Here is a 12615-nt window from a genome sequence, read left to right as displayed (position 1 = left end):
TGTCTTTTGAGCTCGGTATGGCATCTGGTCATATTCATGAACTGCTGGTATTGCGTCGTCGCGGTTGTGTCTGCCGCTGTCATGGTGACACAAACGTGGCTGGAATCGACGCCAGATCTCGACGCACCATCACATCGCCTTCCATACATTAAGCGCTGCAGCGGGCACCGGCAGTGACAATACATGCAAGTCCTTCTTGGTGTGTCTCCACCGACTGCCTCATTCTGTCCAGCGGCCTCGTTCAGCAGTCTGTTCTTGTGAGGTCGGCGATTGACTGGCGAAAGTTGCTGCGTCTGAGGATTCTTTAATACGGCCGCGGCGCTAAAATGAAGGGCGTTGAATGTGACTTGTGTTCTTCTGTCCCTATGCTCTTTCATGCTGGCTGCGTGTGCCTCTCTCGAGCTCGTACAATGGTCAGGAAGACAAACGTGCTCAATTCACCCAACTGCACAGATGCTACCCGGTATGAAGTGATGGCGACTGAGACGCTTCGAGGTGCTCGATGGAGCGCATACAAATGGCTCTGTAGATGTCCTTTAGAAGAGTGAAGCCGCCCTCTTGCCTCCTTGCGAGCGTATTTGACAGAATTCTGCGATGGCTGCTGCTCCCATCAGCTCATTTCTGCACGATCATGTCGGAAAACGTCTCACAAGTCTTCTTTTGCATGCTCTCTGTCAGCGCTGTGAGAGAATCAGAGTGTGCTTGCCCATCCATCATGCAGGCTAGGATTTGCGAAGCGGCCTTTGCATACCAAGTACCGTCCATGCTTTGCAGGTCTGCTCCTTTCTGGCACTGCATCGTCGTCAACTGGAAATGGTAGGCCTGTTTGCGCAAGAAGAGCGATTCCTCCTTTCTGGCACTGCATCGTCGTCAACTGGAAATGGTAGGCCTTTTTGCGCAAGACGAGCGATTCCTCCTTTCTGACACTGCATCGTCGTCAACTGGAAATGGTAGGCCTGTTTGCGCAAGGAGAGCGATTCCTTGCTGCCTCGATTTGGCAGTGCGTCTCTTTGCTATATACGCTGGCATGCCTGAGCAGCACACTCAATTGACGCGATGGCGTGTCCGGCATATCCTCTGGCTGAGCAATGAGGGCGGCAGGCCACTAACACGACCCGATGCGATGCACAGCTGCAGTGCTGTTGTATGGAGTCGCTTGGATGCACACCGAGGCATGGTGACCTTCGCGACTTGGCATGGCGAGATGTGCAGCGACGCAGCGCCGGGCAGACAGAGTGAGTGGATCGAGGTTGCAGTCTTGCGGTGCACAGGGAAACACTGTATGGCGATGGCTAACATCAGGTTACACGAGGGGTATGATCATGGAACGAAGTCCCAAGGAAGAGAGAGGCATCCGACAATCGCAGCTCTTCGACCACATGTAGCACCGAGATAATGCCCTTCTGCTCTTGCGCTGGATGCACACTCGTCGCTGTCTGTCGATGTTGAGTGAGCTCTTCCTCTGCTATAAAAGGAGTCGACTGACCCAACTCCTCCTGACCCTCAAACCACACAACCTCGCAGCAACTACAACAGCAGCAGCAACACCCTAACGATGATAAACTCCACCTGATTGCTCCATGCCGACCTCCAGATGGCGCCGTTGCTGAGGGCTGCTGGTGACGGTGACAAGAGGTGCTTACTTGTCAGAGACCCAATTGGAGAACAGGTTTAATCCGAAAGCGATTAAGGCCCCAACAATTGCAGAGCAGACGTGGGCGGCCACCCTTTGTCCAGTTGTCCTGGGGTTGATGAACCAGGAGACAAGGGTGGCTGACCATCCTTGTGGCTGCTGCTCCTCAAACCCAACAGCAGCCAACAGCAGCCACAAGGATGGTTAGCCACCCTTGTCGCATGGTACCTCAACCTCAGGACAGATGGACAAAGGGTGGCCGCCCATGTCATCACTGCTGTAGTCAGTGCTTTGCTAGCTTTTGGATGGACCCTTTTCAGCAACTGGGTATCGTCTAAGTAAGCACCTCTTGTCGCCGTCACCAGCAGCTAACAACAGATATAAAACATAGAGATCACTTACGAGTAGTGCCAGTCTACCACTACTGCCTACCTGCAAACTTCTCCTGCTTCTTCTTCAGCTTCTCCTGCCTCCTGCTCAGTCTCTCTCCCTCTCCTTGTCCTTGTCCTCCTGCTGCCTGCTGCTGCTCCATCTGCCGCCGTGCCTGAGCCAGGCGAGGTTGGATCGCAGGCCAGATCTTGTACACCGCGTACCCAGGGATCTATACACAGGTTAGCATCATACTCCCAACATTAAACAGAAGACGTACAGCCAGATAGAACAGCCAAGCATAATCAGTGATGAAGGTCACCAGCAGATAGACAATCCACGTCATGTACACGATATCCGTCAAGTACTCCGTCACGCCTGCTTGTCCCAGGTCGCCACCGCTCGATCGCAAACTCCCATCGCTGTTGAATGTGGGCGAGCCAATGCGTTCGAGTTGCAGCTGAATGGTCCCCGCCACCAGGTTTGTGAGGAGATAGAGGAAGTAGGTCTTCTTGGTGCTCGATGCACGGCAGTAGATGAGCCGGATCACGATGAACAGGACATTGACGGCGACGGCGCCTCTGCGGAGGAGTGCAATCTTGGCGGTGTTGTCCTTGGCCAGCTGCTTCTCTGCTTGTCTTGCCATGCTCAGTGAGACTACTTCACAGACTCACAGTACTCAGCCAGTGCCAGTCAGGCGATGTAGTCTCTGGCTGTCTCCACTCTCGCGACCAAATCTGCAACGCGACGACAGCAACAAGAAGAAGCGACAACCAAGCGCATTGTACAGCTGTATTCATTCATCATCCCTGTACCACAATGGACGCGCAGCAGGAGAATGAGAAGCTCAAGGAGGAGCTAGAGCAAATGCGCGCCGACTTGCAAGAAATGGTCGAACAGGCACGCGAAGTGGAATCCATGCTCGAACAAGACTTGCAGCAAGCAGAACGCAGGCTCGCACAGACAGAGGCCAAAGTCAGAGAATGCATGGCAGAAGTCAGTACTTGGAAACACAAATACTTGACTTGCGAGAGTGAACGCGCTGCACAGGCCACACGACTTCAAGCAGACGTCTCAAAGCTCACGCGCGAACTGGCGCAAGTCAAAGCGACGCTGAGGGATGAAGAGCTCAAACATGATGACTTGGAGAGGCATGAACGCATTGTTGAATCATCCTTGGGTGATATGGAACGGCGCTATAATGATTTGCTGGAACGCAACGCAGACCTCGAATCAGAGCTGGCCATGCGTGAGGGATGGGCAGTCGAGTGCCAGCGACTCAAGGACACTGTACGCGATCTCCAGACTGAATTGCATATCGCACAGTCAAGACCGAGCAAAGCAGCTGAACAAGCAGCAAGACCACAACATGCAATTGAAGCGGAGGCCAAAGACGACTTGCTCTCAGAGTCAGAGGCATCCTCACAAAAGGACACAGAATTTCAACCCATGCCGACCCTCCACCGCAATGCATCTGTTCAAGCCTCCTCTGACTTGCTGGGCCGACTGTCTGCCATTTCAGCACGCATGTCTGGCATCAGCGAGAATTACCGCCTGCGTTCCGCTATTCCCGTGCCTCGACGACAATCGCTCGCACTCTCTGTTGTTTCCTCTTCATCGGCTGCTGGATCACCGCAACGGACAGCTACAGCCAAGAGTTATGCGCCCAGTTCGCCCAACATGCGGCGACAATCCGGTATTCCGACACCAGCAACGGTCGCTGCTGCATCTCTGCCACTACCACAAACGACGCCCAGCTCCATCAGCAAAGCGGCAACAGGCGGTCGTATTTCTGCACTGACGCGACCTCTGCCGCGCTCAGCAGCCACCCATCGACAGTCTCTCGGGCCATTCATGAATCACGCACAGCCAATATTACCTTCCACCTTTGGATCACCGACGGTGACGGTCAAGCAACAACGCACACAACCCGTTGCTGCATTGCCTTCCTCTTGGACACGCGAACAGCTCGAGCAAGGTTCTGGACCGGCGCCACCTCCAACTGGCCCAGCTGCGAGTTCATCCAGTAGCTCACCTAGCAAACCGAGTTCCTCACCAACGCGGTCCATGCGTGTACCACGCAGACAAAGCGCATTCATCAGGCGCGTCTAAGGCAACTCCTTTCTTCTCAATTCTAGCATGTAGCACTCTTTGCATAGCGATGGCGTGTGATCTTTTTCAATTCCAATTCCCTTCACAAGTACTTGCGTGCAAGCGCCTTGACGCGGGTATCAAACGTCCTACTCGTAATGCGTGTATCGACTTTGTAGAAAGGATTCATGAGGCACTTCGTGTATAGATCATACAGATCGCTGAAGAAAGTCTTGATGCCATCGTCATTCTTGAGGTCATGCAGCAGTAAGAAGCGCGTTCCACCGGCAGTCAACCAGCAACTCACGCTATACCCATTGAACTTGTCGATTTGTTTGAGATAGAGCATGCTGGATGCCCATTGTACCTCCTCTACCATATCGAGAGAGGAGTGCAGGATGAATTGGTTCATGGGTCGCATGTCTTCGCGGAATTGAGGTGTGCCGTCATGGCCACCTTTGAGCGTACCAAATTCAGCTTGGTAGAGCGGGTTGTCCTTTGTACCAACAATGGCAAGCATGTACGACATGATCTAGGCCGTGATTGCCACTCAAGAGGCCTCAAGAAGTAGCAAGTGGTCGCGTTGCGGTTGACCAGACTTGAGACAATTCAGTTGGGCTGGCAAGGAGAATCAGCTGGAAGGCTTAAGTATACAAGTGTAGTCTTCATCATACGTAAATAGCGGTCGTAATCGTCAATCTGGTTTGCAAGCAGCCATAGCCCTTCACAAAGGATATCCATCCAGACCAGAGCAATTCTGGCTCCTGATAGACTGGACCTGATCCAGCTTGTTGCCAGCATAATCCCAAATCAGATCGAACTTGTCCTTTGGGTACTTCATGTTGTGCGTATCACCTAGCTCCTGCACAATATCAGACAGCTTCTTGTGCTCCCAGCAGACCACAATATCGCCATCACCCAAGGCTAGCGCTGCCCGAATCTTGCCTGCCGCGCACTTGGCATCGTCGCGATCGCACATGTCGATATGTTTGCTCAAGCCAAGCGCATCGGCCAGAGGCAGAATAGTCTTCAAAGACCTCTGACGATGAAGACCATCCTTCTTCGTGACCGTCGCAGGCACCAATATGTGCTTGATGTGATAAGGCTCATGAGAAAAGAGATTTGCAATGCATTGAGAGCGCCTGACGCCCAAGGCAGACAGCTCAGAGTCCGAGTCATCGCGCGGCTTCTCCCCATGGCGAACAAAATAGACGTGAGGTGTGCGGCCTCCTTGATTATCGTGAGCGGGGGTCTTGGACTTTGCTGCAATTGTCTCTAAGCTCATCATGCCTACAGCACAGAAGAGCCAAGTTGCGATGCGCATTTAAACTGAAACTGTGGAAAGAGTGAAAGAGTGAAAGAGAGCAAAGTCAGCGATTTATAAACAGCCATTTTGGAGCATGAGTAAGCCGTGGTCACCTCATTTTTGCAGCTCCCGTCGTATCTGCGCTGGATGTTTGTCGCTGCGCAAATCTCCTGAAGCAGTCGAGCGACAGTCAATATCCGACGAGATGGAACTGAAGGGCATCAGAGGCTCTACTCTCATACGAACGTCACTATCTCACGAGCCCCTAGAGCAGCTTGGAAGTCCTTTCCACCATCAGAGTAATGATACAGTGCATCAATGAACGCTGGCACGAATGTACCTGGTCCCTGTGCACTCACGGCCGCTCGTTCAGCAGCAAGACCATACAACAACAGCCCTGCCAGTGCAGCACTGAACTTGTCGTGTGGTGAGACTGCGAGACAAGCGGAGAGCGTAGAGCCCAGTGAGCAACCTGACCCTGTAACGTCACCCAGATATTGATGGCCGGCACGCACCACTGCCGTCAAGTCACCATTCGACACCACATCCTCAACACCAGAAATCACAACAATATTGCCAAGCTTGTTTGCCAAATCTTTGGCAAGAGCACATCGATCAGACAAGTTGCTCGCATCCAGTGAGTCGACACCTCGCATCATGGATGCTCTGCCAGCCACTGCTTGAATCTCACCTGCATTACCCTTGATCAAGTCAAAGTAGGCATTATCAAGAAAGAACTTGACTGTGTTGCGTCTGAATGTCGTAGCACCACCACCAACAGGATCGAAAATGACAGGCTTACCGAGACGGTTGTTGGCAGCAATCGTCAGGCAAGTCTCTGATGCATCTCTCAACATACCCATGTTGACAAGTAGAGCACCATTCACCTTGGCCAAGTCTTCGGCCTCCTCCTTGATCTCTGACATGATAGGACTGGCCCCGATAGCCAATGTCACATTGGCTGAAAAGTTCTTGACCACGTTATTCGTGAGGTGGTGGATGAGTGGCGACTTTTGGCGAATGCTGGAGAGGATAGCAGCAGTCTTTGCTGTCAAGTCTGTTGTAGACAGCAAACTGGTCTTCTGGGCCTGTTTAAATGCAGGCTCATCAGTCAGCAGTCCTTTCAATCCTGCAGCAACGCGCTCGGGGTCACTCGATGTCATCAATACTGAAACAACAGCAACGCCATCGAGTCTCTTGCCCTTGGTAGATGACGTGTGATGCACGCGATCAATGTTACTTGCATTGAGTCCACCAATCACAACTGTTCCAACTTGCCTATCGAGCGTCTCGAGATGAGCCAGAATGGCTTGCACTCCGGAAACGCCAAGTGTTGGCTTCGTAAGCTCCTTTGTGCTTGTGTCGTAGACGGGGCCAATGCCGAGATAGTCAGCTCCATTCTCAACCGCCTTCTCTGCTTCCTCAATCGTGTTGCACGAAACGCCAATGATTTTGCCTTGTCCGAGGAGCTGACGAACCAAAGTACACGGCATGTCGTCTTGGCCGACATGGACGCCATCTGCATCAACAGCCAGAGCAACATCAACTCGGTCATTGATCAGAAACGGCACATTGTGCTTCTTGCAGACAGCACCGACTTTACGAGCCTTTTCAATGAATTCAGCTGTATCAGCGTCTTTTTCACGCAGCTGAACCAGGTCAACACCGCCTTGAATGGCTTTTTCCACATGTGCCTCGAGTGATTCAGCAGATGAGGAGAGCAATCCAGAATCTGTCACCAGGTATAGCGTGTTCGGCTTCATTTGATATACCATCGTAGCGTAGCGTTTAGCAGATGAAGGTCAGGGAGGTGCGCGTTGTCAATTCTGAACCCTGTCGAATGTCAACCGTAAACTTCGCAGGAGTAGTTCGACCCGAACGACACTTGTCTACCTACAGCTCAGCAGATTGACATGACGGCTCAGCTTTTCCACACATTCAATGTGGAGCGTCAAATCTTCTTTCGAAGTCCCAAAAGCTTTGGGCTTGTCAACTTGAAGCCCTTGCTGCCTGGACATGTTCTCATATGCCCTCAACGGGTCGTGCCTCGTTTGGCAGATCTCAGCTCGGATGAAGTAAGCGATCTCTTCCTATCTGTACAAAAGGTTACGGGAGTCTTGCAGACAGTCTACAAAGCAACAGGAACCACAATCTCTCTGCAAGATGGGCCCGTTGCAGGTCAGTCAGTGCCTCATGTGCACGTACATATCCTACCACGAAAGGCTAATGACCTGCCTAATTCCGATGACATCTACGGACAGCTTGACCAACAGTCAGAGGAGATGTTGCAGAGTTGGCAAGCAGCATTGGCTCAACGACCCAAATTTACCGTAGTGGACGATGAATCCCGGAAGCCACGAACGATCGATGAGATGGAAGAAGAGGCAAAGCAGCTCGCAACCTTTTTTGAGAGCAGTGCCTAAGAACGCCAGTATTGCGTGATTGTGTGCACGCGGTCGATGAAGACTGGGAAGAGCGCACTGACACTTTCAATCAATAAATCTTCAAAAAATCGCAAACTTTGTTCCTCGTCCATTTCTAGACAGAAGCGTTCCATGATTTTGCCCACAGCACGCTGAGGCTCAATCTTGATATCCGGAATATTGGCATCAACCATCAAGGCAAAAAGATTGAGAATCAGACCAGAGTTCTTTCGCAGGGCGGAGAATGCCGTGAAGCAATAAGACTTGAACCGGGAGTACCAAAAAGTCGGCTCGTGACTGGGACTATTTGCATTCATGACCTCAACCATCTCTTTCGCGAGCTTGAGTGCAGGCGCAAACGGCTTTGGATCGCGTCCAAGAATGAAGCCAAAGTCGGCGTGGAAGAAGTGGCCAGTCTTGGTGAGCAAGAGGTTGTCCAAGTGCCGGTCGCCAACACCGAGCAAATACGTAATGACACAGTAGCCGGCGCAGGAGCGAGTGTACGTATCCATTATCACTTCGTCGACCTTGCGTGTGCTGGTCCCTCCGAGATACGCGCCGAGACTTCCTTGTTCCGACAAGATGGCACCAAGTGAGGCTGAATGCACAAATTCGACAAAGCCAGATGTAGTCGACGTAGCCAAGATACGATAAGGAGTCAGCTTGAGGTCAAGGTTTTCCCTCAAAAGTAAGTCATTGAATAGGGTGATGATCTGGATGACGAGCTGATCTTGTCGTAAATCATCGCCCGACTTGAAAATGATGTCGAACGTTTCCTGACATGTCCCGTCAACGGAGATATGGTTTGCGTCTCTTGCAGGCTCTGTCTTGAGAGACAGCTTGAGAGGAAACATGGACGATTTGAAGACGTTGCAAGCTTCAGGGATGAATCCGGTGATGTTCAGATGAGGATCAAGGGGAAAGGGAATACTCCTCTCGAGCGACGCATGCTCGTTGGCCCAAGATCGCAACTTTTCAATTCTCTTCAAGCGATTCTCCTTGCTCACCTTGATTTGCTCGGCCATCGTCGTAAGATCCTGAACCCATTGCTTTTGTGCATCAAGAGAATCATACTGCGGCTTGTCCATTGAGCTCAGGAAGATCTCCAAAGTCCGGCCAAATACAGGCGAGGCATGCGCATCGGAGCTTTCGACAGTCAGATACCAATAGAGCTGCGCACCCAGGCTAGAATTGTTTTGACCCCGACGCACAAGAAAAGCGCTGAGGGGACTGGCCTCGGGTTCATATCTCAAAGCTTGGACCAATTGCAGGAGGTAGAGGTTGATCTCTCCGTCTTCAGCTTTCTCGAGACGCGAGACGGCAAATTCGCGTACCTGTGCATTGGTAAAGGCAGGCCCAAGTATTTCGAGGGCCGAGTCAACAGTGATTGTGCTCCACCTCGAAAGCAAGGCAACAGCTTGCACAGTCTCCACTTGATCGGCCCAGACGACAGAGCGCAGGAATTTTGGTAAGGCACCTGGCAGACGCGTAAGATAGTACCTAAACTTCCATAATAGATCCTTTTCTTCATTACTGAGCTCTGACGAAGTTGGATTCAGCAAAATATCGAAGAGGTGGTCACGAATTCGTGGCGATGGCTTGAGATCGCGATCCAGGGCGCCATTACGATGACTGCGGACCAATTTTCGATGCTTCGTCTCTACTGGATTGACATTATAAGCATCGGGATCGTGGACCATGACCATAGAGTTGTGATGCAGTGGCTTATCCTCCTTCAGAGTGTAAGAATAATCGCCACTCGTATAAAGAACAGGGAAATCGAAGCGTGGAAACTCGACCACAAGGTAGTCTTGCTCTGATGGTGGAGCGGCACTCGCAGTCTTCTCCAATTGTCGAAATGTCATATTGTCGAGCCAATCGACTCGAGGGATGTCGCCTGCTTCGTGTGACTTGACGAGTTCTTCCAGACGATCAAGCTCAGTTGTTTTACCTGACTTTGAGGGTGTTGTTGAGTCATTGTATGGGTCGGCCTCTACGCCCTTGTGCAAGAGCAGCTTTTGACGACCCTTTTTGAGCACACCGTCATCGTCAAAGATTGCCACCGTAGTCGAGGCAAACGGGTACTTCTCGGCGGGTCCTTTCAAATCCCACACCGTGATAGCAAGCTGAGCACTTCTGCTTAAGCATTTGATGTCTGGAAAGTCGAGAACTTGGTTCCAGGTCACTTTGCTTGTCTTATTGTGACGATAGCGCGTTTGTACTGAAGGGAACACTTCCTTATTGTCTGCCCAGAGGGTGACGGTGATGTAGAACTCAAATCCAGCTTTCGTGTTTGCGCCAATGAAGGCAAGCGATGGATCAGTGAAGATGTCTGAGGAAAACAGCGGCGAAGAGGGCGCTAGTTCCAAGCAATTGAAACGCACTTGTAGCGGCTGATCTATTCGGTTCGAAGGGAGAAAGCTGAAAGTCAATTGCTCCATCATGATATGAGCATCACTGAAAGCGATCCAAGCAGGAAAGGGGCAATCAAGATTGCGCAGCGCGCTAAGGGATCTCAACTAGCTAAACTATAGTTCCGAGTGCATGTAGCACGCCGACACGTGAATGTGCCAATAGTCAGTCACATATCTACCTTCGTCTATCATTGAAGACCTGCTCAATGGCTTGTCTCTGATCAGCTCCTAGCGCATGCCACTTGGGATCGCTAGGCGGTTCGGCTGTTGCACTCTCGAGTAGTGCGAGGAAGTCCTTCTCTCTTTGCGTTTGGCTTCGTTTGAGATGGTCATGCAAGAGTCTGAATAGCTTTTCTCTCTCATGATCAGTGGCACCATAAGCACGGTAGACGTCTTCCTTCTTGAATTTGCGCTTGAAATCCTGCCAGTACGTAAACTTGCTCTGGTGTTGTGCGACGAGTTCCAGAAATGCCTGCTTGGCCTATTGATTAGTCAAGAGTCTGAAGATTGTTGACATACCGGCTTCTTGTATATGTTCGCCTTCTCGTCCGCTCTCCTTTGAGCCTCTTTGACGCAGTAATTGTCAAAAGCGGCCTTCCTCAATTTCGTCGAATCCAGCACTAGTGTTAGACAGCGCTTCAGCAGGCGAACACTCACCCAGGTAGCGTGGATCCGCAGCAATCTTCTCCACCTCGGCCTCCCATGTCGAATAAGGATCCACTTCGCAATCAGAAAGCATGACTTGGAATAGCTCTTGCCGTTCTGTTGCAGTAAATACCTGCTGGTCCTCTGCAGCTTGTTCGGCAGGCATCAAACCCTCGTCCTCCATGGCTGCAAGTTGCCAAGCGATGTCATCTTCGTCAAATTCAACATTGGCTTCATTCGGGTCAGTTTCCGTCTGTTCTGGCTCGTAATCAGCCTCCTGGGATATGTCTGACTCATCGTCCATTGGCTGATGCTGCATCAACGGATCATCGAACCGCGTTCTTTGCCACTCTTCAACGGCATCTGCTATTGATTCTGGAAGCTGCCATGAGGAATCTCCTGTTTGTGGATTATGATAGAAGATCCTTCCTAGCTTGGTCGTTACTAGTAGCCACGGTGCAGCAGTGCTGATTGCATCTTTGTACTTGGGTCGGTCTTCACCAAATCTGCGATCAATAGGACCCTTTGAGGCTCGCTCTGATACCGAGGTGGCAAGATGATTCAATTTAGCACCTGAGGAAGCAGCTTTCGGATCTGCCGCAGCAGGACTTTCTTGCGAAGGAAGCGGAGGAGTTGGCGGAGGAAGCAAGCTCTGTCGTAAAGGTTTTTGATAAGTGCTCGTTTTCGTAGCTGCATTATAGTAGTATGTATGACCGGAAGGGGCTTGATGAGCAGTCCATCCATCTGCTAGCTGTTCCATGGAATGTAAAATGAGCAATGAGTGTACTTCAAGTGAATGTACATGTATGCTTGCTGCAGCAGCAGCTGTTTCTCGCGCGCGGTCCGCATCGACGCAACAACCAGCAATCCATAAGCACTAGTATAGGCCAACAGACACTATTCCAGCTCAAAAGATGATAGATGCCTGCAGTTGCGATTCCCTACCAGGAAGTGAGGCTCATAACGATTGCCGACCATGTCGTATCTTGCTTTGTTGACGCGCCAGCTAAACGTGCACAAGCGCACAATGCGCAAATGACAAGGCTACAGCCTGCTTTGGCATGGTCACCCCAATGTACGAGCTTGGAGCAAATATGTGGAGCAGGCTCCTGCGTGCAGAGACTCTTGGGTGAGTCCTCGCGAACTACAGGCGCCCGAAAAGCTTCACACCTCTCTCATTCAGTGGCGCCTGGACAATGCGCCGACGCTCCTAAGGCTATCCATACACGATGCAGAGCATGGCTTAAGTCTTTCGCAACTGTTGGAAGCACATTTGAAGCTACTTGGTCTCGATCGCGTATCGAGAGCGAGAGTGACATTATTTCCTCATCGGTGTGAACACCCGTTGACTGTAGCTCGCCAATGAGTTTTATTCGACTGCTCCGACTTTTGATGAAGCGGCCCTCACTGTCAAACATCTGCTCAAATTGATAAAAACTACAGTGTACGATATTATCGGCGTCCTCCACTCAGAGCATAATATGCAGCTTAAGGGCGAGTTCACGCTCGTGGATCTATGGTCAGCATGGCGACTCGAGCACACCTCAGAGTCCTTTGCAGAGGCGGCGAAGTTGGCCTTCAGACTCATCACTGGACTCAGTAATGGACTCGGCAAATCCGCCAAACTGGTTTGGTTGTGCTAATATACTTAGCTTGCTTGTTGAGACCAGAATACATACCCAAGCACTAACTAATCATTGGGTCAAAGGCACGGCACTGTCACGGCAGCTCCAC

At 51.2% G+C, this 12615-nt stretch overlaps 9 protein-coding genes across 9 annotated transcripts; 3 read left to right on the top strand and 6 right to left on the bottom strand.

Annotated features, from left to right (window-relative positions):
* Positions 1-402: 402 nt before the first annotated feature.
* Positions 403-1182, top strand: BCR37DRAFT_380479 (uncharacterized protein). Its single transcript, XM_040869501.1, has one exon. It carries the CDS (start codon positions 530-532, stop codon positions 818-820), a length of 291 nt encoding a protein of 96 aa, XP_040724960.1. The 5' UTR covers positions 403-529; the 3' UTR covers positions 821-1182.
* Positions 1183-1930: 748 nt separating this feature from the next.
* On the bottom strand, positions 1931-2818 carry BCR37DRAFT_380474 (uncharacterized protein). The gene is made up of 2 exons (XM_040869500.1): positions 2283-2818; positions 1931-2234 (listed from the first exon to the last, which is right to left on the bottom strand). The coding sequence occupies exons 1-2, from the start codon at positions 2646-2648 to the stop codon at positions 2055-2057; spliced, it is 546 nt and encodes a 181-aa protein (XP_040724959.1). The 5' UTR covers positions 2649-2818; the 3' UTR covers positions 1931-2054.
* Positions 2819-2821: 3 nt separating this feature from the next.
* BCR37DRAFT_387816 (uncharacterized protein) lies at positions 2822-4114 on the top strand (the record flags this gene model as incomplete). The annotated part of the gene is made up of 1 exon (XM_040870565.1): positions 2822-4114. One exon carries the CDS (start codon positions 2822-2824, stop codon positions 4112-4114), a length of 1293 nt encoding a protein of 430 aa, XP_040724958.1.
* Positions 4115-4196: 82 nt separating this feature from the next.
* On the bottom strand, positions 4197-4622 carry BCR37DRAFT_348190 (Sedlin; the record flags this gene model as incomplete). The annotated part of the gene is made up of 1 exon (XM_040867831.1): positions 4197-4622. One exon carries the CDS (start codon positions 4620-4622, stop codon positions 4197-4199), a length of 426 nt encoding a protein of 141 aa, XP_040724957.1.
* Positions 4623-4817: 195 nt separating this feature from the next.
* On the bottom strand, positions 4818-5378 carry BCR37DRAFT_387815 (uncharacterized protein; the record flags this gene model as incomplete). Its single annotated transcript, XM_040870564.1, has 1 exon — positions 4818-5378. The coding sequence occupies one exon, from the start codon at positions 5376-5378 to the stop codon at positions 4818-4820; it is 561 nt and encodes a 186-aa protein (XP_040724956.1).
* A 183-nt stretch (positions 5379-5561) lies between these two features.
* On the bottom strand, positions 5562-7235 carry BCR37DRAFT_48542 (THZ kinase). Its single transcript, XM_040872338.1, has one exon. The coding sequence runs from the start codon at positions 7172-7174 to the stop codon at positions 5636-5638; it is 1539 nt and encodes a 512-aa protein (XP_040724955.1). The 5' UTR covers positions 7175-7235; the 3' UTR covers positions 5562-5635.
* A 77-nt stretch (positions 7236-7312) lies between these two features.
* BCR37DRAFT_340620 (HIT-like domain-containing protein) lies at positions 7313-7810 on the top strand (the record flags this gene model as incomplete). Its single annotated transcript, XM_040867369.1, has 1 exon — positions 7313-7810. A coding segment is annotated over one exon (498 nt), but the record flags the coding sequence as incomplete, so codon positions are not given.
* An 8-nt stretch (positions 7811-7818) lies between these two features.
* BCR37DRAFT_348161 (kinase-like domain-containing protein) lies at positions 7819-10263 on the bottom strand (the record flags this gene model as incomplete). Its single annotated transcript, XM_040867828.1, has 1 exon — positions 7819-10263. One exon carries the CDS (start codon positions 10261-10263, stop codon positions 7819-7821), a length of 2445 nt encoding a protein of 814 aa, XP_040724953.1.
* A 280-nt stretch (positions 10264-10543) lies between these two features.
* Positions 10544-11695, bottom strand: BCR37DRAFT_47852 (uncharacterized protein). Its single transcript, XM_040872334.1, has one exon. The coding sequence runs from the start codon at positions 11639-11641 to the stop codon at positions 10820-10822; it is 822 nt and encodes a 273-aa protein (XP_040724952.1). The 5' UTR covers positions 11642-11695; the 3' UTR covers positions 10544-10819.
* Between the last annotated feature and the right edge of the window lie 920 nt (positions 11696-12615).

Source organism: Protomyces lactucae-debilis (assembly GCF_002105105.1).
Source record: "Protomyces lactucae-debilis strain 12-1054 chromosome Unknown BCR37scaffold_11, whole genome shotgun sequence".
Classification (NCBI taxonomy): domain Eukaryota; kingdom Fungi; phylum Ascomycota; class Taphrinomycetes; order Taphrinales; family Protomycetaceae; genus Protomyces; species Protomyces lactucae-debilis.
The sequence above is the reverse complement of the archived record's forward strand: the minus strand, read 5'-3'. Positions and strand labels throughout refer to the sequence as shown.

Bases quoted from the DNA above. Each gene is read 5' to 3' on its own strand.
- BCR37DRAFT_380479 (XM_040869501.1), top strand. From the start codon at position 530: ATGTCCTTTAGAAGAGTGAAGCCGCCCTCTTGCCTCCTTGCGAGCGTA.
- BCR37DRAFT_380474 (XM_040869500.1), bottom strand. From the start codon at position 2,648: ATGGCAAGACAAGCAGAGAAGCAGCTGGCCAAGGACAACACCGCCAAG. The intron at 2,235-2,282 runs GTACGTCTTCTG...ACCTGTGTATAG, and splicing joins CTTGGCTGTTCTATCTGGCT to ATCCCTGGGTACGCGGTGTA.
- BCR37DRAFT_48542 (XM_040872338.1), bottom strand. From the start codon at position 7,174: ATGGTATATCAAATGAAGCCGAACACGCTATACCTGGTGACAGATTCT.
- BCR37DRAFT_47852 (XM_040872334.1), bottom strand. From the start codon at position 11,641: ATGGAACAGCTAGCAGATGGATGGACTGCTCATCAAGCCCCTTCCGGT.